Raw genomic sequence first — 23,828 nt, 5'->3', positions numbered from 1 at the left:
TTAGTTTGCTAGAATTAGCCACTTTTCAAAAAACTTAGTTATGTTACAAAAGTTAAGTGACTATATAGTGAAATTTAAAAACTCCCCCAAGTTAGCTTGACATTTTTCTTACAACTTTTATTCTGCTTAAATCCTGTACTGGTTACGTGCTTATGTCCTTATTTGATTAATGTCAAAGGGGGAGATATAGGTGGTTAAATTAGAAGTTAGAGCAACTAAATGAAAATTTGAAAAAACTAACTTAAGACCTTAAAAACCTCAAAAATCATGCTTCATTTTTGCATATATTTGCACTAACTTAATCAGGTTGTCATTCCATCAAAAAGGGGGAGATTGTTGGTGCGGTTAGCACTAACGATCTAACTCAGGTTTTGATGAATGACAAATTAGGTTAAGTTCGGTTTGTCGTTATCTAACACTCTGACCGAGTGTGCTGGCGAAGTCCAGACAGGTCGACGGGCTGACCAGATGTCTGGCACGAAGTCCAAGCGGGTCGACGGGTTGACCGGACTCTTGGCACGAAGTCCAAATGGGTCGACGGGCTGACCGGACATTTGGCACGAAGTCCAAGCGTGTCGATGGGCTGACCGGACGCTTGGCACGAAGTCCAGTGTAACGACCACCCTTCTTACTACTACTACTACACTCTAAGGATGACTGTTACTTAACTACTAACTCTACTTAACCGGTGTGATCGAAACCACGAGGAATCCATACCAAAAAATTTCGACAGAATCTCCCCTGTACTGGTGACCATGAACATCAATACATTCACAGTATACACAGCCACAGGCGGCTGGAAATATATCAAACACCCACGCAGTTTAATAAGTGTCAAAAACTAATCACAACTACGCAGTAATAAGACACAACAACTAAAAAAACTAATCTAGTAATGGTAAATGAATAAAATTCCAACAGTGGAAACAACCAAATAAACAATGCGGAATAGACTCAATAGCAACATCAGAAAAATAGAAACAACTCTTTATCAATCTCTATCGACATAAAACATAAAGTGTGACTCAATTCCCCTGATCTCTCCCACAGTCCACGCATCACACACCATCTGCACCACCTTGTCGCCTTCCTTGCTAGATCTTTTCCTTTCTTTTATCTGCAGTAAGAGGAAGTGCAATCTATAAGAAAAATTTGCTTAGTAAGCGCTATCTAACTCACAAAAACACGAATATGCATGTTTACAGAAAGAACTAGAAACTATATGCTCTAAAAGAAAGTAAAGCATAAATATATCTGCTCATATCAAACTAATAGCAAAGAAAAGTTAAGGAATCTACTTATATAATTCTAATAGCTAATCATGCTATACATGGATAAAACTGCATGCTAAAAAATAAAGCTAATCATGCTAAATATCAAATCAGGAAATAAACAAAACTAATACTGCATGCTAGAATTCAAAAGAACTAAACTTACTGATTCTAAGCATATGTGAAACTTGTTTCATTTGTTCCAAATCTTATACTTTATTACTTCAACACAATAATAAAGTTCTTCTTGGTTAAAAACTTATACTTTAATACTTAAAAATAATAATCAACTTCTTTCTTGGGCCCAGGCTTAGTACCATCTTATGCGCGTTCCCTAATAGGTTGGAGTAGCGAGCCACCAATCCTAAAAGAGCAGACCTTGGTCTACCAGGGCCAAGACCTTGGAATTGGACACCTGGATTTGTTTAACGACAACCTTGTGAAGTCGGGTACTAGCCTCTTCTTAAAAGTAAAATACTTATTATCTTATTTACTTCTTCTTTAAATGCCTTGGCATTTTAATAAGCATCTTGTGTGCCATAAATCCCTAAAGTCTTGACTTTGGGATCTACTTAAGGTCTTGGACTTTTTTTCTTTCTTTTCTTTATCTTTCTTATACTTTTCTTAAACCCAAAATACTGTTAGGGTATCTTCCATATGCATCTATGAGTGAAACTAACTAGGTAACACGCAATCATGCATAGAACACAAAAGAAATCTGCACATACAATACTTAACAAAAATCTGCACTAATACTTAACAGAAATCTGCATACTAGCTTAATAAAATTCTGCATACTAACTTAACAGAAATATGCATACTAGCTTAATAAAAATCTGCATACTAACTTAACAGAAATTTGCATACTAGCTTAATAAAATCTATATAACGAAGGGATCTAAACTGCATTAAAATTCTACACTACAAGGAGATCTAAATTTCATTAAAACTTCCAAATTGATTTCCAACTTTGTTCTGTATTCTCTTCCCACGTTAACTTAAGAGAGTAGGTCCTGGATGCTTAATTTATCTCTTTCACTTCATCTTTCCTAACTTAATGAAGAAGATTACTCAAAATACTCTTAATGTCTGAAGATCAAATCAAATAATATCTTCAACTTCAAGTCTAACCATTAACTCCTTTGGAAACCGAATTTCTATATACAAAAACAGAATCAATAACTTGCAACATGTAACTGAAACATGTAATTGAATGCCAACTAAATGCTTAACATATACTATCATATATGGATCAACAGCAAGGATAGGAACATAATTTAGAGATTCACTTTCGTGGCATTCAGATTTGACAACTGGACTTCTATATGGAAACAACTAAGCCATTGTTATCTAACTAAACACTTCCAGAACTAAACTAGAAATCTGCTACCGTTTAAATCCTATATAAAGGCTTGAAAAGAAATAAATCTGCATTGCCACTACAGACTGTTCTAAGCTCTAAATAGAGTTGTGCGTTTCTGCAGCAAACACAAAGAAATCTGGACTGGAATGAACTCCAAAAAGGGGTTGTTCTAAGCTCTAAACAGAGTTGATCACGCCTACAGAAATGCAAAAAGGAATGTGGCTGCTCTAAGCTCCAAATGAAGCTATTCGTGCCCCTATTGTAGCGTAAATCAACCCAGAACTTGCTGGAAAATTAGAACCTAAACCACATGCTCAAAAATCTAAACCATCACAGGTTCATTGCCTGGCAGCAACAATATCCGAATTGCACAGCAAGCCCCAAAGGGAACTGCTTGTGCCCCTTTCCCAGCACAACCGAACTCCACAGAACACTTCAAGAGAAGCTGCTTTTACCCTTTTCATTGCACAATACTAAGTTATGCTTGCTGGTTTGTTTTTAAAATAAAACCTATGCAAAACTTATTCAATCTTTGAGCATGCTACCGCAGAAACACAAAGGAGGAATCAATTCTCAGAACTACACTTAACCCTCTAGCAAAAACTCAATTCTGCACATCACTCCGGAAGCAAAGAAAGAGATCAAAATCCCTAGCAAATATGAATTCGGCACAACACAATCCGAAACAAAAGAAGGAAACTAAAACTTGAAACTACTCTTACCGCAGGTGAGTAGCACTTACCTCGGTTCCTTGGACTCACAGCCGACGGGAAGAATTCTAGGGTTCGGAGGAGCTTGATCTTCCCGGCCTCTTCCTCGTCTCTACGAACTCTCCTCGACAAGAGGACCAAAATCACCAAGGTTCGTCGGAAGGAAGCCTTCGCCGACCGCCGGAGGGAGGGAAACCCTAGCTTGGCTTCATCTTCGCCCGAGAGAGAGCCGTCGCGCGCCGTCGCGAGCGTGAGAGGAGAAGAAATTTTAGGGCTCGGGAATAAAACGATTCCATTTTAATACCTAGGGTATTTCGGCATCTAATACCACTTAAATATTATTCACTCTTTCCTTAATTAACACCGGCCGCCAGCACAGCTGGTCAGGTGGGTTTTGTTCGGGTCAAAGGCCTCAGCTTCGATCCCTCAGCCGCGCACTTTTTATTCCGATTTATTTTAATTGTTCTTAACTACTGTTTATATATATTTCGCTCCATATTCTTTAACAAAACAGTTGCGGAGCAGTTGGTTAGCCGGATTCGGTTAAGGCTCAGTTCAGGTCCGAGGTCCATGGTTCGAATCTCGGCTTGTACATTTTTTTTGTCAAATCTTCTTTCGTTTAGTAAAAATACCAAACGACCTCCAAAAATTACATAAAAATACTCTAAAAATTTCTAAAAATCTCTAGAATATTTTAAAAACATTTCCAAATATTTTTAAGAACATTTAGAACTTGAAATAGGAAAAATTGGGTCGTTACATCCAGCTAGGTCGACGGGCTGACCGAATAGCTGGCGAGAAGTCCAGACGGATCGAAGGGCTGACCGGACATCTGACAGGTGAGTAAAGGTAAGTCACTAGAAGGGAGTGATGGTGAGGACGCGTTCCCGGGAAGGGAACATTAGGCGTCAATCCGGCTTAGATCCATTTCGGATATCTAAGTCGAGATCGTGACTATATTCCAGTCTCGGAAAGACGGAATCTAAGTCATACTCTTGATATTGAATTTATAAATTGTGCTAACACTTTGTTTTGCAGGAAACATATTATATATTTGCCTCGGACTAACCTTGTCTTGCAAGAGAAGGAATCTCTGGAGAAAGGTGGTCCGGGCGCCCGAGAGGCAGTTTCTATCCTGATCGCGTCGTCGCCACGTGGAGCTCGCTGGTTGGACCTGCCACGTCTCACCAGGGTGCCCGGAAGGGATCCGGGGTGTCTCGAGCCTCATATAAAAGAAGGGGCAGGGGTGGAGCTCAGAACAACAACTCTGAATTGAAGAACTCGCTCTCCTGTGCTCCTGCGACGCTGCAAAGCTCCGACAAACACGCTGCTTCTCTTTTTAAGTCTCTTATTTTGTCGGTATTGCTTTAATTCCTTCATTAGCATTTTCTGTACTTAGTTTGTAATATCTTTTGAACTGCTAGTGAATTGCCCATTGAAAGCACCCTCGTGTGTGGGCCTTGGAGTAGGAGTCGTCAAATGCTCCGAACCAAGTAAAATTGGTTCTTGTGTTAGCATTGCATTGTTTTACTTTTCCGCTGCGCTCACTCTTATCGACGAATTTTTTATAATCGATATTCACCCCCCCTCTATCGAACGTCTACAATCCAACAGTTACTACACAGTCACTGCACGGAAAGAGCCACCTGAGGTTGTTAGAGCGGAGGGGTCCTAGCCGAGCGGCTACCCTGCTCGGCCAAGCGACGGGACCTGGACGCGGATGGAGCCGAGTCTTGGTCGAGCGGCTACCTCGCTCGGCCCAACAACAGGGCCACTATAGTATCTCTCGACATCCTTTTGGGAGATAGTGCCACTGACAAGACATCGTCGACAGGCGGGTCGTACGACGGAAGCTTCTACTGTCTTATTAGGGATATGCATGTCCTGTTAAAGTATGATGTCAGAGATACTTTCTTGACAAGTTCTTTCATAGGACATATTGGAGAGTGTGTTCATGCCTTAGGAAATGTGCACGCCGCCCACCAAGGGCTCTATATAAAGAGGGGATCCATCACCGATGGAGGTACATATGATTCTTGAGGGACTCCTTCCCTAACTCGACATTAACGTTATTTATTTTGCAGAGTCGAGCGAAATTCACATCTGGTCAGTGAAATCGTCACCTCTTAGTTTTCCAGCTTTACGCTTTCAAATATGATCATCTATTAAAGAGCTACTCAATTATAATAATTATAATTTTATAACGGTTATATAATTATAGTAACTATAATTAACCATTATAATTTTATCATAGCTAATGTTCATCAGTATTTATCATAAATAAATTATTTAACTGTAATTGGTATAATAAAGTGATGAGAGGTGAAATGCAGCTAAAAGAAATGAAGTTTAATTACTAAAATATAATTTATTAATTCATCAGTGTTGAAGTATTATTTTAGGGAATTTATAGTTGTTACAATAATATTAAAAATAAAAAAAATTTGGAAAGTAAAATATACTGAGATGCCCTTTAAAAAAACGATTCTCCTTCGATATTCTAATAAAAAAAAACTCCTTTTCATAAGACTAGATTTTTTTATCGTTGGGGGAGTGAAAAGTAAAATTAAGGAAAAGTTTTTACGGTGAAAAAGTTTCCGTCGTTTACTTCATTAAAATTTTCCGAAGGAAAAGTAACGTAATCCATCAACGGATAATTTTGGAGCCAAAATCGATCACCTCAAAATTGGACGGAAAGCAGCGGATGGGAAAAAAATGACACATGTACCCCTTTTGCATTCACAAAATTACGTCATATACCAAAAAAAATACGTCGTATGTAACCTTTTTAACTCACAAAATTACACTATGTACCAAAAAAATGACACATGCATCCTTTTTTATTTACAAAATTACATCACAAGTATTCTCCTTCCTCTATCAAGGTAAACAAGTGTGCAAAGGAAAAGATTTTTTCACCCTTTCTTTTCTTTTCCTCCAATGATAACTTTCTATCGTTGATTCCTTTCTTTTTCTCATCCACACTCTAGAGTAAACATAGCATAAGTGAGGAAGTTGGACGATTTATATGAGCCATGCGACTTACACCCTCCAAATTAACTGATCGGAATGCCTTCTTATTTCTTTAGGAGACAATAGATTCTATCATATTATATATAAGCATGTTCGATGATATCGTTATGGTACTAACTTCATTCTTATGGATAAAAGATTTTCTTCGTACTATCTCTTTCGAATGTCAAGTGATCGATAGATTAATTTATACGAAATTTTTTTTCCTTTCAACTATTTGATCTAGGGCATAATTTACATTAAAAATCTCCTCCCTTCAATTTTCTAATGAGATAATGGATCAAATTTAACATATAATTTGGGGAAGAATGATGAGGAACATTTAGAAGGAAGGTAATTACCTTTTTACTACTCTTTATAAAGGGAGACTCGAATCTTCTCCATGCTCAAATTTGGTCCGGCCGGATCTAATTCGAACCCTAATTAATTCTCCCTTAGAAACTCCTCTGTTTTTCGTCGTCTCCTTCGAAACCTAATGCGCGCGCAATGGCGGCGTAGGATTACGCCCGCCGCGTTCCCGATCTTCTCCTCCGCCGTACGTTGCTTAGTCCTTCCGGCGCCGGCTGGCACTGCAAAGCCGGCTCCTTTCCCTCCTCTCCCCACGGAACACCGCATCAAGTCCCTGCTACGTTCCGGGATGCTCAATGACGCCGCCGCGCTCCTCGCCGCCGCGCCCCCCTCCAACCCCCCGCCGGTACGCTTTTTCAACTTGGTGCTCTCGTCATTTGCCGGCCGCCGCCGGTTCGGAGCCGCCGTCGACCTCTACAACTCGATGTGCCGCTCGGACGTGCCCCCGGACGTCGTGACCCTTAACATACTGATGAATTGCCACTGTGAGTCCGGCCGCCTCGACCTCGTGCGACAGGTGTTCGATCAGTTCAACTTCTGGTCCTACGCCCCTAACGTCATCTCTTGCAACACTTTGATCAAAGCTTACTGCAGGAAAGGGCGTGTTTTTGTTGCTCTTGGAGTTCTTCGGCGGATGCAGGAGGGTGGACCGAGGCCGAACGATCGAACCTACTCCATTTTGATCGATTCTGCCTTTCAGTCCTCGATGTGGGAGTTGGGTCTGATATTGATTCGCGAAATGTTGCTCATTGAATTGGTGCCCAGTCCAGATGCATACAATTGCAGCTTCGCCGGGCTTTGCAACGTCGGAGAAATGAGAGCTGCTGCCGTCCTGTATTCTAGGATGGTTAAAGTGGGAGTCAAAGGAAATGTGGTCTCGTATAATGGCTTTATCAGTGGATTGTGCAAGGAAAGGAAGATTGAAGATGCAAAAGTGATGCTGATTGAGATGTCAGAGATGGGTATTACTCCAGATGCTACGACATATGCCATCTTGATTCACGGGTTATGTTTGGTTGGACAGATCGAAGATGCCGAAAATATGTTGCAAAGCATGGTCCAACTCGGTTGTGCTCCAAATGTAGTCACATACACTGCATTGATAGGAGGATATTGTAAAGAGGGGAGAGTGGAAGAGGCATTGAGACTCTTCGACGAAATGTCACAACAAAGAATTGATCCTAATGAGTTTACATACTGCACCTTGTTAGATGGATTGTGTAAAGCAGGGAAACTTGAAAAGGCACTGCAGTTTTTCCGCGCATTACAAGATCGAGAGTATGGAAATCATGTTGTTGGGTATAATACTCTGATATCTGGGTTTTGTAGAGTAGGTTACGTGGATGAAGCTAGTAGACTATTCGCTGAGATCATTCAGAGAGGATGCAGTCCTGATACAATTACCTATAATACCTTGATTGATGGATTTTGTAAAGTTGGACGGGTCAAGGATGCTTATAGATTCTTACTTGACATGCCGAAGCAGGGTCTAAGGCCAAACCTCATCACTTACAATACAATGATGTCCGGTTTGATTAATATGGGATGTCTAGAGCAGGCTGTGCATCTGAAAGAAGAGATGGTTGCTAAATTAGTACGACCGGATCTGGTCACATACACTACTCTTATTAACGGAATGTGTCAAGTAGGGAGGTTCCAGGAAGCTGAAAATTTGCTGGATCATATGGAAGATAAAGGGATCGAACCTGATGCGATAACTTATTCATGCATACTTCATTTTTACTGTAAAAAGATGCAGCTGCAAGAAGCAAAAGGCATAATCAATAGGATGAGAGAAAGGGGATTTGAGGCAAACTTTGGTGTTTATTCTGCTTTGTTGCAAGGGTTTTGCAGAAGAGGTGAAGTTAAGGAAGCAATCAAGCTGCTGAATTGTGCCATTTTAGATGGTACCACCCCATCTACGATTAGTGTTACTCATCTTCTTGAGTATATCTGTCAGTTTGGGCTACTTGACAGATTCGTAGACTTGCTTCCAATCAGAGCTGGTTAGTATCATCGAAGGTTTCCCTGTTACCCAAATTATAGTGCTGGATTCCTGCAAGGCATAACTTTTGAAGAGTGATTCTGCCCAAACTTGAGAAGCACAAAGCGAAGAGCGATTGCACAATAACTGCACCAGAATACAAATGGTTAGTCAAAGCAAATGCAAGATACTCCTCAGTGCATTGCCTTTCTTTCAAAGCAAAACTGGTTTCTCACCTCAACCCTGATTTTCTATTTTGCAGAGATGCAATTTGATTATGCCAGAAAAGCTTTGCAATTCCACTTCAAAAGAGGTTAGATTCTTGTCACAGTGCCAAATTTGACATGATAATCACATTACTCACATCATACTGGACGTAGTTCGAATTGGGTTTCATTAGTGCACATGAGGCCTAGAATCCAAACCAAAGTGTAACAATTATTCATATACCAATACATACCCCATTTGCTATAAAATGTACTAGGCAATGACCATCACCTGCACACGTGGCCTGTGAACTTTTTTTTTGATAATATCTTATAAACAAATTACACTATATTCCTATGATAACACAAAAAGTTTCACAATTATAATTTATACATATAGATCTTGCACAACTTTGAGAAATGACCCATTCAGTAGAATTGAGCAATGTCTTATTCAGTTGACCTTTAGATCACACCATAAACCTAAAGTTCTCATGTATTTGTGGGAACGCTGAATAGTGCAATGTCATCAAATTGCAGATGATGCAAAGGCAGGGACGAATCCAGAAATTATAATTGGGAGGCGCTTGAACTTAATGAAGTGGACTGGGCTTTAGGTGTGGAATATGAGTGGATTTTAATGGGCTAAGTAAAAAATTTATATAGGTAATAAAAAAAAAATTGGACTGGGCTAAGCTCAGGACGACCTTAAGCAAGATCGAGGTAGATTTAGTAACCTTCAAGTGCATTTTCTCGGATATTCGCAGCCTTTAAATTCAGTATGAGTATGGTGTCTAAGCATTTACCACTTTAGCGATTTTAATGTGGTAGATGATAAATATTTCTAGATAAAATTTATCGAAGTTAGGAGGGTGAAATAAAAACTTAGTATAGTTGAAAAGGCAAATTGAAATATTCTCATAAATTTTATAAAAATAAGAATTTGATCTTACTTATTTAAATTTATGAAAATTCTATAAGTTACACAATAGAATGAAAGAGAAATACAAATATACAGTGGAGATAGACCTGACCACGGTTCGGAACCGACGGTTCCAGGCAGGTCGACCCTTAACCTTAACCGCCCAAGACGGTTACGGTTCACGGTTCAGAACCGCCGGTTCACGGTTCGGTTCACGATTCGTCACGGTTCGCCACGGTTCAAAATTAATATGTTAAAAAAAATTAAAAATTAAAAATTAAACATTAAATATTAAAAATTAGAAATTAAAATTTATTAAAAAAAGGGCTTGCACTTATTTAAGTTGCCTACGTATCCCTTTAGGGGAATCAAAGCCCACGTAGTTCTTTTACATTTTTATCCTTTTACATTTTCATTCACTTCCATTTTCTGTTCCTGTCGTATTTGTTCCTTCAGTATTAAAATCTTCAACTTCGTCATCTGAAAGTTGCATTCCTTGGATTCTTTTCTCCGCTCTGGTCCAATCGTCCAGTAATGCTTGGGCTTCCAATGAGTCAGGAGACAAAGTTGATCGTCGTTCATCTAATATGTTGCCGCCGGCACTGAACGTCTGCTCCACAACAATAATTGACACTGGACAAGCTAAAATTTCTTTTGCGATCACGGAGAGAACGGGAAAGCTTTGAACCTTCTGTGACCACCACTTTAAGATATCGAAGTTTTCGCTATCTGCTTCATTAAAATCAAAAGAAGTCGTAAAATAGTTCTCAAGTTCCTGTGTGGAACTTGAGGATCTTCGTGGACGTTTTGTCCGTTCTTTTAATAAGAGTTGTGCTTTTGTAAGTTTTAAATTACTACTAGTAGTTTGTTGAATTTCAGAAATATTAATTTGTGTTCCATATTTTGCATAATATTGATTATAAATATCATATAAATAAATTCTAACATTATATATAATATTAATTGGATCAGGGGAAGAAGAATCTTTAATTGGAATTAAAACGTCATAATATAAAGTTAATATTTCTTGTAAAACTTTTAATTTAAATCTAGGATCTAAAGCAAATGCAATTAAATAAATTTCAGGAATTAAATAAAAATATTTTTCCCATTTAGTTTTCATAGCTAAGATACAAGGAGATAAAGATTCATTATTAATATGTTCATTTAAAACTAATACTATATTAGAAAAATTTTCTAAAACTAATTGAGCAGTGGGATAATAAACACCGGAAAGTTGTTCGGTTGCATCATTAAATACTTTTAAAATTTCACAAATACTACTACAAATATTCCATTATTGTGAAAATAAATATATATTAATATTAGTGTTTTGTGCAAAAAATGAACATAATAATTCTTTATATTGAAATGAATCTTGTAATAATTGGTATGTTGAATTCCAACGTGTTGGTACATCACGTGGAAATTTTTTAGGTCTCATTCCATTAATTTTACAAAACCTACCCCATTGTTTCATTATAGATGGATGAGACCATAAATAAGAAATTACAATTCTAATTGGTTTAATATAACTTTCTAAAATTTTTAAACCATCTTGAACACATAAATATAAAACATGACATACACAACGAATATGAAAAAATAAACCTCCAATAATAAGTTGACAAACAAATTTTAGATCATCTATATAAGCGGTATTAGAACTAGCATTATCTAATGATATTGAAAATATTTTATGAGTTAAACCATATTCTTTTAAAATTAAACATAATAATTGTACGATATTATGAACATTATGTGATTCATCAAAAACTCTATAAGCTAATAATCTTTTTTGGAGGTTCCAAGAATTATCGATCCAATGGCAAGTCACACCCATATACGAATGTGTTTACCAATGATCACTCCAAATATCGGAACATAAAGAAACTTTATTATCTAATTTACTAAATTCATCAATTAAATTCTTTTTTCCTTGTTTTACTAATTTTTTAATTGTACGAGTAAGTGTAGTCCTAGGAATACGTTTAGCACATGGATTAAGAGATTCTTTACAAAAATATTCAAATGTGCATTTAGATCCAAAACTAAAAGAAAGATGTTCTACGGAAACAAATTTAACTAATGACTCTCTTAATTTATTATCCGAATATAAAAATAAACCGGAATCGGTACTACCGCTAGTTGAAGAAAATCTTGATAATTGTGTTTGAGAACGGTCGAGTCCATATTCCGTCGGGTGTTTCGTTTCTACATGCCGTTTCAACGACCCATAGCCGTCGCCGGCTTGGAATTTGTAGGAAGCATTGCAGTGCTTATATTTTGCACGCATTTCTCCCGACGGAAGAGTGCCCTTCTCAAAATGTTTAGTAAAAATAGAAGACTTTAGAGGAGGAAGTTCCCGAACCTTAGAAGTAATTGCATCGGTACTTCCTTGTGTTTCGGGTGTCGGATTCGGAAGATGCTCGATCTCATCATCGGTGGATTGAATGTTGGGTCCTCCTCCCGTGGATTCATTATTTGCTTTTCCTTCCGAGCTCGAGATGATGCACCTCCGCGGCCTCTTTCCATTGTAATTGAAAATTGAAAACAAAAGCGTGTAGAGATTAGAGAATACGAAAATGAGATTAAGAGTAAAGAAGATGTGTGTGAAAAATGATGAAATGAGCTCTCTATTTATAGAGTTTTGATAGTAACGGACACTAAATCATAGCCATTGATCAAAAAACGGCCAAATGATCCTAACCGTTGAAAAAAAATACCCAAAAAATCCTCCCAACGGCTACGAACCGTCGGTTAACCGGCGGTTCCAACGGCTATGAACCGCCGGTTAACCGGCGGTTCAAGCCGTTTTAAAAAAAAAAAAAAATTGCGGCTGAACCATCGGTTCAACCCGCCGGATAACCGGCGGTTCGCCGGTTTTACAACTAATGAACCAGAACCGGCCCGACAACTTGCCGGGCCGGTTCCGGTTCGACCCGGCGAACCGGGTCAACGGGCAACCGACTCGTTGACCCGGTTACGGGCCCGGGCCAGGTCCGGGCCAGACCCGGCCCGGGGTCGGGGGTAAGTGGAGACCCACATTTTCAATATTTTGAAGGAAAAAAACTTTATTGATAAAGGAAAAGATAGTTCGGGGCACGAAGTTTTCATCATGCAGGGTTCGGGGAAGGATTCATTGTACGCAGTTTTATCCTGTTTTTCACAAGAAGTTATTTCCAGGATTCGAACCCGTTATTTTTTTATCATAAAATAATAATTTTAACGTACCAAGACTCCTTTTCAATATATATATATATATATATATATATATATATATATATATATATATATATATATATATATGTTTTGATATTTTGGATAAAACATGTGCTATTTGAAGTTTTGAGTTAGATTATATAATATTATATATGATCCTGTCCGAATGCTGAATCAACGGACGCTGGGCACGGGGCACTCTCCGACTGCTGACGTGGATCTTCGACTGGTGGCACGAAGCTCCGATTGGTGGCACGAAGCTCCGACGAACCTGCACAGAAGTCGGGTCGGGAAGGGGTTCCCGGCGGCGACCCTCCGACGCTCAAGTCAGGTAAGCAAGTGGTGGAAAAAGTAGCTCCAAAGGTGTTCCATGCGTACCTCCGGCGAAGTATGCGACTCTTTATATAGAGCGGTGAAAAAGCTCCTACACGTCCACCGAGGCGCGTACGTGTTCGCAGCCCATACTTCGGTATGTGTCTGTCAGAAAGCTTACTTGACGCCATACTGCTACAGTCCAATCATGTCTTTGATGGGACAACAGAACACCTCGTTGTCAGACTTGGAGTATGGCCTAGCCATAGGACTTGACGGCTGTCAGAAGATGTTCCTGTCCTTCTTTACCCACCACCGGCCGGGACGTCCGTCAGACCTGCTAGACGAAGAGCGTCGTCCGGACGACCCTCATCCCCTGCGTCGGCCGGGCGGCACGCCCATCACGTCCCACCTGTCATTTGCATTGATATGCTGGGGAGACTTCCGGGCGGGTGCTACGTAAGGACTGTTAGCAGTATGTCACCTTCTCTTAGGCCTTCCGCTCGGCTCTTAGCTATTGTTTCAACTGAGCGTCGGAACCCCGACCCCTGTCAGGGCACCTTTTACTGTTGGATGCTCATCGGTCGGCCGATCGGTCTATCCTTTTCTCCCAAGTCCGGTTAGCTCACCCTTCTCCGGTGGACCCCCCGGCCCTTTGATCTCCACGTGGCGTTGACCCCTCGCAATGGGGTCCCCTGCCTTGACCACCGGATCACCTGCCTTCCCCTCAAGTCTAGTCGAAGGAGGAGAAGTCCGACTGACTGGACTGCCGATCTGATCGAGTGACGACCGATACCTTAGTCCGCTCGGACGGACTAATGGATGCTCAGCCGTTCGGCGATATCTTGCCCGTGCCTTGGAATTTATGCCGAAGCTTCTGTTAACCACGTGCGTTAACCCGTAACTTGTTGACACGTGGCTGCCTTTCTCTTGTCAGGGTATGGCGGTGGCGTCACATCCGATGCGACAACCGCCGTTTGAAAGGAACGACTGGATGATGACCTCGTTATCGACGACCTGGATCGGACGGTGGAAATTGATCGCTGCCGCCCTTATAAAGCTCCCGACCCCTGCTCTTCGCCGCATTTCGACCTCCTCGTTTCCAGACATCCCGCTGCTCCTCTTTTCGTCGACGACCTTGCGTTTCAGCTCTCTGACGACTCCACAGCTCCTTTCGATCATCTCCTTTGCCCGTAAGCCTTCCTTTCTCTTGCTGCCTCTTTTTCATCATCTTGCCATCTTCCCTAGTTTTATTTCTTTTTCCATCCATTCCGCGTTTATTCCTGGCCCTATACCATGACTAGTACCTCACAGTCGACCGGCGACGCTCCTGGTCTGTGGTACACGAACATGGAGAGCCGTTTCGACGAGGAGGACGCGTTGCGTCTTGCTAGGACTTACGACATTCCTCCCGATCACCACATAGTATTAGCCACACCGGCCGATCGGCCTCATGAACCGCCGCCCGACACTGTTCTTTTCTTCCGAGATCAATTTTTGGCCGGGCTACGCTTCCCACCCCATAAGTTTATCTTGCAAGTCTGCAATTACTTCCGCATCCCGCTCGGCCAGATAGTTCCTAACTCCATTAGGCTGCTGAGCGGGGTGATAATTCTCTTTAAACTGAACGGCATCCCCCTCGACCCTAAGATTTTTCATTACTTTTATTACCCCAAGCAAGCCGAGTGGGGTACTTTCATTTTCCAGTCTAGGATAGGTTTCGTCCTCTTTGATAACATGCCGAGCTCCAACAAACATTGGAAGGAGCATTTTTTCTACGTACGTTTTCCCGAGCCACTGACCTTCCATATCAAGTGGCAGACGACGATGCCAGCGCAACCGGAGCTCGGCAAATTTAGAGGCGACGCAGCCTATCTTCATGCAGTCGATCGGCTAGTCGGCCAACGATATCACATCGACAAGCTGCTCCTTCCGGGAGTAATGTACATATTCGGCTTGTCTTCTACCCCAGCCGATCTGCCCTGCAGCATGAGTAAGTTCCCTTATCTTCCCGTTTATTTTGTTCTAATTGATTTATTTTTTGCTTCTGCAGCTGAAGTTATGTGGCGCGCCAAGGCTACCGAGCGGCTGAAACTGCGAGCCACCGAGATCGAGGCAGCCAAGAACCAGGAGATCGCCGAGCGGGGCCTTGCTCCATCGGATCCGGTCGGCGAAGAAGGTGAGGGGACTCAGGATGCCCCCGAAGCCTTAGCCGCTCCTGCCTCTCACGATGAGGCTGCGGGCGACATAGAACCCTCCGCTTAAGTCGAGGTAGAGGGCCGTTCGGCCGATGATGTTCCTCTGGCCACTCGGAAGTGCAAACAGCCGGAGGCAACCTCTCAGCCAAGTCCATCCGATGAACCGTAATCCGAGCGGGGCTACGAAGCTCCAGTGTTATCCGGGACGGTCTTTATCGAGAGTACTCCGACGTCGCTCGGCTCTCCAAGGGCAACCTCTGAAGCGCCGCCCTCCAGTCCTCCAAGAACGCTGCGACGTATTAAGCGATTGGGCGACCGTCCTTCCTCCTCCGCCGGTGAGCCGTCCGGTAAGGCCACTGCTTCTAAAGGTGATCCGAGCGGTCCGAAATTGATAAAGACCGTCCTGCGCCTCCCGTCTGAAGAATACATGGCAGCCGCTGATCGGCCTATCGTCCTCGAGCAGCAAATCACGCTCACGGGTCCCCTTGCCAAAGCTTGGGAGGATGCTCGTCTTCGGATCGCCATGATGACTCCTGGTCAGCTCGGCGACAGCAACTTACAACAGGCGACCGGGGTATGTTTTTTTGCTTTGTTGGTTATTTTGGATCAAGTTCCTAGCTTGCTCATATCTGCTTGTAGAACTGGGTGGAGCAGATTGCCATCAACAATCGCCTAGCCGAACTGGAGGACGAGCTGAAGAAGCTCAAGGCCGCGGGAGACAGCCGACAGTCGACGGCCGCTCTGGAGAAGGCTAAAAGATTGCTGGAAGCCGAACGGGGTAAATCCTCTGGCTTGACGAGTGAAGTGGCTCGCCTCGAAGCCTTGGTCAAGCAGCGGGACAAGGAAGTGAAAACCGCGACCGCTCGGAAGCTCAAGGCCATTGATGATATGGACTTGATGAAGGTAGAGAACCGGGGGCTGGAACAACGGGTGAAGGAGCTAGACGCCTCACTAACTGCCGAGCGGGAGGGTCGCTCCGCCGATCGGACCCAAGCAGAAGGAGCCTTGCAAGATCTTCAAGCTGCTCTGGATGCTTCCCAGACCGCTCTCAAGGATTACCAAGATGGAGAGCCCGGTCGATCGGCGGAGGTACGCAAAGCCTTCGTCCGCTCGGACGAGTTTGGCGAGAAATTTACCGACAAGCTCTCCTTGACTTTTGAGGAGGCAATCAAAGTGGCGGTGGAATACATGAAGAACAAAGGCCATGCTCCTGCCGATCTGTCCGTCCCTGCCGAAGACCTGGCGACTTGATGGGCTCCATCCCTGACCATCTTTTTAATTTTGATGACTAAGAATCTGTCTGTGAGGCTATTTTGTAATTTTTCTGTATCCGTGCCGGTCGGGGCAAACTTTAGAAATTTTGTCTATCCGCCGGTCGGCGTGAATGAACTGTGTCTTGTTATTTGCCCATTCTTCCTGCGTCCGATTTTTGTTTTTCGCCTTGGTCTTGAGCTTTTTGTGCCCCAAGTACATTTTATAAAGGAGCCGCTCGGCCTTACGCTGTTACGTCGGGTCCGACCGAGGGCTACGCAGAAAACCATCCATCCAGCGGCCCTATAGGCTTCGGTCGCCCGTCGAATTTTACCGTCGGAACTTGACTACTGTCCGATCGGCGGGTTTATAAACGCCGAGTCGTCTCTCGACGGTCTCCCGACCGGAGGGTTTATAGACGCCGGCTCGTCAGCTCGACGGTCTTCCGCTCGGACGTTTATAGACGCCGGCTCGTCTCTCGATATTTAACGTCGGAGCTCGACGGTATTCCGCTCGGAGGGTTTATAGACGCCGGCTCGTCTCTCGATATTTAACGTCGAAGCTCGACGGCCTTTAAGGCTAATTTTAACACTGATGATATACGTCCTGCAGAGCGGCGAGGGGTCTTCGTCTTCGATCACTTGGCTCGGATAATTTTTACGCCCGGTCGATTGGCCCGGGGTCTTCGACATTGAGTCAGTGCCTCGGGTCTTATACATCATGGAGATAGGCCGCTCGGCAGATAATGCCAATTGCGTTTTAACATTTTGCTTCCTGCATTTCAAATATACAGCCAAACGGAAAATATACAGCACACATTATATTGGTGCACCTTTCACCCTGCCCCGAAAAGGTTGGAGATAATTTGCGCTTCATGGTTGATCCAAGTCCCAATCCATCTTCATCTGCTCGGCGGTGCTCCCCCTTGAATGCCGGTTGGATCATTGTCTCGGGGGAGGCGTCCGCTCGGGGATCATTGCCTCCGCTCGGCCACCTGATGCTGACGTTGTTTGTTGCTTCAGCCGCTCGGCTTGCGCATTCTCTCTCTGTTGCTCCACGAGCTTAGCTGCTCTTACCTTGATTAGAGCGTCGAGCTCCTTCGTGGAGAGCATCACCGTGTGCGGTCGTCCAGCCTCGTCTATTGCTTCCGATCGGATGCAGGAACGTTCCCACAGACGGCGCCAAATTGATCCTGTCCGAATGCTGAATCAACGGACGCTGGGCACGGGGCACTCTCCGACTGCTGACGTGGATCTTCGACTGGTGGCACGAAGCTCCGACGAACCTGCACAGAAGTCGGGCCGGGAAGGGGTTCCCGGCGGCGACCCTCCGACGCTCAAGTCAGGTAAGCAAGTGGTGGAAAAAGTAGCTCCAAAGGTGTTCCATGCGTACCTCAGGCGAAGTATGCGGCTCTTTATATAGAGCGGTGAAAGAGCTCCTACACGTCCATCGAGGCACGTACGTGTTCGCAGCCCATACCTCGGTATGTATCTGTCAGAAAGCTTACCTGACGTCATACTGCTACAGTCCAATCATGTCTTCGATGAGACAACAGAACACCTCGTTGTCAGACTTGGAGTATGGCCTAGCCATAGGACTTGACGGCTGTCAGGAGATGTTCCTGTCCTTCTTTACCCACCACCGGCCGGGGCGTCCGTCCGACCGGCTAGACGAAGAGCGTCGTCCGGACGGCCCTCATCCCCTGCGCCGGCTGGGTGGCACGCCCATCACGTCCCGCCTGTCATTTGCATTGATATGCTGAGGAGACTTCCGGGCGGGTGCTACGTAAAGACTGTTAGCAGTATGTCACATTCTCTTAGGCCTTCCGCTCGGCTCTTAGCTATTGTTTCAACTGAGCGTCGGAACCCCGACCCCTGTCAGGGCACCTTTTACTGTTGGATGCTCATCGGTCGGCCAATCGGTCTATCCTTTTCTCCCAAGTCCGGTCGGCTCACCCTTCTCCGGTGGACCCTCCCGACCCTTTGATCTCCACGTGGCGTTGACCCCTCGCAATTTGGTCCCCTGCCTTGACCACCGGATCAATATAATTAAAGAATTTATGTGTTTCTGCAAAGACAATAGGAGATTCCTTTGCCTAATGCCATTTTACTAATCACAAAATGGCAGATGATCTAAAGAGATGTTAATAGTCAATTAATTAATACAATAACTTTAAAAAATATTTATAAATGCCTCTTATTTTAATACAAAAATATATTTTTAACCTTTAAAATATACTCATTTATTAATGAACAAATAATATTTTAACAATAAAATATATATGCTGAGGGTGATGGAAACTATTTATCTTTAGTAATTGGGAGAATCCCAATGGACTTTTGCAAGATGTAATCATATTTAGTGTAGTAATAATTGTTTTATTCTAAATAAATTCTTTTTGAATTAGCATTTTAAAATTTAATTACAAAAATTATTCTAAAATGTCAATTAGTGTAAAGTTATGAATTTTCTATTTATAAAAAAATAATTTTAGCATATCTTATTCTAAGATTTTAAAATCATTTTTGCATAGAAATCAAAATCTTTTTCTTAATTTACTATCCATAGATAATTATTTTGGCATTTTTGTGTCCCTCCGAAATTAAGGAAATTACCTTTTTGTTTCATTGTGAAGGTTGATTGCAGCAATTTTGAGTGACCTCACAACTATGATCTACTTCGTTCGCTCGCAACCTTATAGAGGCCATGAGTCGCGATCGCGAGTGGACTTGCTTGTGGCTGCAAGGTTGCTTATGCTAAATAAGACACAAACTTGTTGAATTTTTTTCCTTCTTTTCACTAGTCTTTCCTTTTTCTAGGAATTTTTTTCACCGGATAAATAGGAATAAACAAAATATTTGGAAAAAAAAAAGAGAGATAAGAGAGTCTAAAAATGAATAATTAGTTAAAAATTAAATTGATTAAATCAAAATTAAATAAATTAAATTTTTTAGTTAAACCAAAATGACTAAATTTTACCATCAAACTGATAAAAATTAATTAATTAAATTTATTTCTTAATTAATTAAACTTTTTTGATAGTACATTTATATTGTAATCTATTGATCATAGACAATTAAAGTGGACGATTTTTAATTTTTTAACAAATTATTTCAGGTACAATAATCACTTGATTATGTCATATCATTTAATAAATTTAATCAAAATTTAAATTAAAGAATTAAAACCTAATCTAATAAATTCTGGAATAAATTGAAATAATTAAGATTTTCTTATAAAATAAATAAAATTTTAAATTAATTGAATTGAATTTTCAACCATTAATTCCTAAGGACATAGTCGAGTTGATACTTTGTTCGTAGATTATCACATAAGAATAGGAATCGAATGTCCAAGGAATAATCCCTTAGGGAATAAAATCCTTCTTACTTAGAGAGGTGGTTCGGTTATCATAATTTACTCTCTTCATTTCGTTGTGGGATCGATGATGAGGTGTTTTTAGGATGAGTGAGTTATTTTTTTTCACATATGTGTTCAACAATTTCAACACTTTTTTCATAGGTTTCTCACATTCCTATTGAAAAAAACCTTGACAAACTTTCTCACCATGCGCCAAGTATCAACCTTTCAATCCGATTAATCTTGGAAATAGCCATGGACGGATCTATTAAGGGGCTGTGCTGGGTTGTAGCCCAACCCCTTTTTTTATTGTTAAATATACATATTAGAGTTAGGTTGAAGCAAGGCCTGTTGCTGTGATAAAAAATAGAAATAAGATGGAGTACCAAGTCAAAGAAATAAAAATAGACCGAGTGTCAGTTTTTTTTTAAAAAAAAATTCAAAATCTTTTAATCAAGAGGTCTTTTATTGAAGTCACACATATTTATCCTTTCTCCATATATTTGACAAGACCTCACCCAATACTTTTATTTTTAATTTAATTATATATTTATTTAATTAATTTCTTATTTTATTTAATTATAAATACGAACCATTAACTTGCCATCTTTTATATATGTTATTTCCTCAGCTATTATCCAGCTCCGACCATGGATGGTAGCCCTTGCTATTTGACTTTGAGATCACACTTTGATTTTCCTCTGACTTTAACCTCCTGACTAGTCTTGCTCCTCCACCCGTCCTTCCTCGACGATATTACTTCTAACGTTTGCCTTACTTACTCATCCCCATGTCTTTGTCCTGTCATCGCTCGTGGTTATGACCACTCTCTTCATGGCCAAGCCCTCGCCCTCGGATGTATAGTCGTCGACATGGCCGTCCTCAGTCGTAGTTGCCAGGATCGGATCAACGTGTCCTCTACATTAGCTTACCCTTATAGTCACGTCAATGTAGGAGGCAAGTAGCTATAGATTGAAGTGTTGCACGAGATGCTCGAGCATGGTCTCACGCCAAGCTCATGGATTGACTACTTCTATCTCACCATTGACGGCGTGCTCTAGCGTCGGCAACCAGGTCTTTTGCCACAGTTCCTAAATTTTCAACAGCTACAAATTAAATATCATTACTGATAAATTAAAAAAAATCATTCAATAAAAATTTAAAATTTGGTGAAAATATAGGTGAAAACGAGTTGGTAACATGTTCGCGTGAAGTGAACTTAGACTTCTTTTATGGTGGACTAGACCAACTCGAGATCAGCCCAACCCACTTCTAATTCCTGGATCCGTCCCTGGAAATAGCCGATTGGCTCTGCATAGGCACTTTGCTGTTGCACCATAGGCTTGGGGCACCATGCTCCTTTATCAAACTAACTGGAAATCTAAATGTAGTTTTCATGTACAAATTGTCACAATGTGATCAAGAGCAGATTCATTCAACTAGCATGCATTATATGTTGTTCTAATAACAGTGCAAGCTCACTCTTTCGATCTTACATATGTCACAGCAGCTGAAGTTTGTTGGGACAAAATCCAGTAAGAAAAAAGAGAAGATATACACGACTCTCGTCATCTACTGATTAGGTCATAACTGAAGAAGCAATCGCTTTTGAAATAGACGTGCCGATTCCATGCTTCACCTTCTTGATGTTGTTGGAGCTCGGGAGGGAGTCAGAAATTTCATATCGAGGGAGCGAATGTATGTATTTTATTGAGGGGAGGTGATCATATCGTTGCCTCCCATTCATCTCTCTTTCATCCCCTATTCCTATATCTCATACACTTTTAAGTTTGCCAAGACAGTCTAGCACTTCACCGGACGACTCATCCCAAACCTCTGGTTGATGGAAGGCCTTGACTGACAAGTAGCTCGAAACCCTTTGGATGAAGCTCTCTACTGTTCATGACGATGTCAGTATCTCCTCCAGCGCAATTCTTGGGCATTGGATAGTTAAATTCTTCAATATATGGCTGTTAAAAGAATGTATCGCTTCGTTGTTAATGTGAATTGCACTACCTGTATCAATAGTTGCTGTATCGTCGATTTGCGCTTTTACCGGAATCATCCCAAGACATTGATGCCCCAAAATCCAGCACGGTAGTTGTACCTGAATCATGAAAGCCATTCGTAAGAAGGATATGCACAAACAAAAACCTTTAAGATGATTGCCTTGCATGGCTTCAACCATCAACAATGAAGAATATTTTAGAAATGCAAATTCACCGATAGTTACTGGGAGCGATCGAACCAGCTAGTTTTTCTGCCCTTTTTGTCGAATGATCAGAGATAGGATAGTCATTGACTGAAACTCGACATCCACTATGCCCTAGCGATTGATTAAAGGGTCAAAAGCTCTTCTACTCTTGACGACCCTCGGTTGGACTTCATCTTGAGAGAGATTGGCGGGGTACATTCTCATCTTCTGACAAATCCATCTCGGCAGCCCTATTTCTAGATTTATCAGTCGATTGATCAAAATATGAGTCCCAAATGTTCACGAAGTGATAAACTCAGAAGTCAGAACTCGTGAAATCGTATTCTCTGGGCTCTCGACATAGCCAAATGTAGTCTAAGATAAAGCCAATACATGTGTTCCATCTAACTCATTTGAGTGTAGATTGTGTCCCGATTCTGTCAACTCCGTATCGTTAATTGAGAAAGTGTAGAAATGTCTTCTCGGGCAATTGCAGAAGTTCGAAACAACTTAAAAAAAAATGATAATCCCAGTTAGTCTCATTGACTATCTCTGGGATGACCGATCCGACCTCACAGAATTTTAGACAATTTGAATGTCCTATCGCGACACCATAGCCCCGGGGATAGAAATTCAAAACAATTAGAACATATAGTAAATGGAGCGGCATCATTAATGGATCGACAAGAATGAGCGGCATTCTTGCCCAAGATGGTTCTATGGTACGGTCTCGGTTCTGGCTTCAAATTGTAGCTTCTGGTACCAAAATTCGATGGCCCGTCAATCGTGTAAGACTAGTGATGACTCGTGGGATAGGGATACCTTTGATGATCAAATATCGCGGCCGGCACTCTCCTAGGAACCGGCAATGGTCTCTGATAGCAATGCAAGCATGAGCAAGCTGGCTGATGATAGAAACCGTCATGGCGATAAGGCATCGCATGATCAGCCACAACCAAAAGTGTCGAGAGAAGCTCCCCGGTGAGCGAAACAATCCCCCTAACCGTGCATATCATTCATGGGAGCCAAACATGGCGATGAATTAAGGTTCAACGAGGAATAGGAACTCGGCCAAGTTGTCTTCTTATCCAAATTAACACTCGCCTTCTGCCTGTCAGATTCTTCACAAGTTTTGTGCAATTGATCTCTAAGTTCATCGAGCATTTGCAAAAGCTTCACTTGGTGATGTTCGAGGCAGTCAATTCTTCTTAAGTTATATTGAATAAATCGATTAAATCAAATAAATTGATTGATCTCATGGAATTTAAAAATTCTTCAGTTATTTTGATTATCTCAGATGATTCGATTCGGATTTAATTTAAAATTTTTTTATTTGACTAAATCGAATAGATCGAACTGAAAACTTTAAGATCTCTATTTCTTATTTCCTTAATCCCATCCGCGACTCCCAATCCCTCTCTCATCATCCCCTCTCGCTGTCCTCTCTGTCACTC

At 41.7% G+C, this 23,828-nt stretch overlaps 1 protein-coding gene and 1 pseudogene across 3 annotated transcripts; one reads left to right on the top strand and one right to left on the bottom strand.

Moving 5' to 3' along the window:
• Positions 1 to 6,777: 6,777 nt before the first annotated feature.
• Positions 6,778 to 21,793, top strand: LOC122052200 (pentatricopeptide repeat-containing protein At1g63400-like). Of its 3 annotated transcripts, none has more exons than XM_042613616.1 (3): positions 6,778 to 8,875; positions 8,972 to 9,022; positions 21,688 to 21,793. In XM_042613616.1, the coding sequence occupies exon 1, from the start codon at positions 6,853 to 6,855 to the stop codon at positions 8,734 to 8,736; it is 1,884 nt and encodes a 627-aa protein (XP_042469550.1). In that variant the 5' UTR covers positions 6,778 to 6,852; the 3' UTR covers positions 8,737 to 8,875; positions 8,972 to 9,022; positions 21,688 to 21,793. The 3 variants fall into 3 exon arrangements, with proteins under 3 accessions (XP_042469550.1, XP_042469549.1, XP_042469547.1); XM_042613615.1 differs by lacking the exon at positions 21,688 to 21,793 and adding an exon at positions 19,456 to 19,633; XM_042613613.1 differs by lacking the exon at positions 21,688 to 21,793 and having other exon boundaries at positions 8,972 to 9,185.
• Positions 21,794 to 21,964: 171 nt separating this feature from the next.
• LOC122050546 lies at positions 21,965 to 23,299 on the bottom strand (annotated as a pseudogene).
• Between the last annotated feature and the right edge of the window lie 529 nt (positions 23,300 to 23,828).

The sequence above is a fragment of the Zingiber officinale genome, chromosome 3A, assembly GCF_018446385.1.
Source record: "Zingiber officinale cultivar Zhangliang chromosome 3A, Zo_v1.1, whole genome shotgun sequence".
In the NCBI taxonomy this organism is placed as follows: domain Eukaryota; kingdom Viridiplantae; phylum Streptophyta; class Magnoliopsida; order Zingiberales; family Zingiberaceae; genus Zingiber; species Zingiber officinale.
Note: the sequence above shows the minus strand (reverse complement) of the source record. Positions and strands in the feature narration are given on the sequence as shown.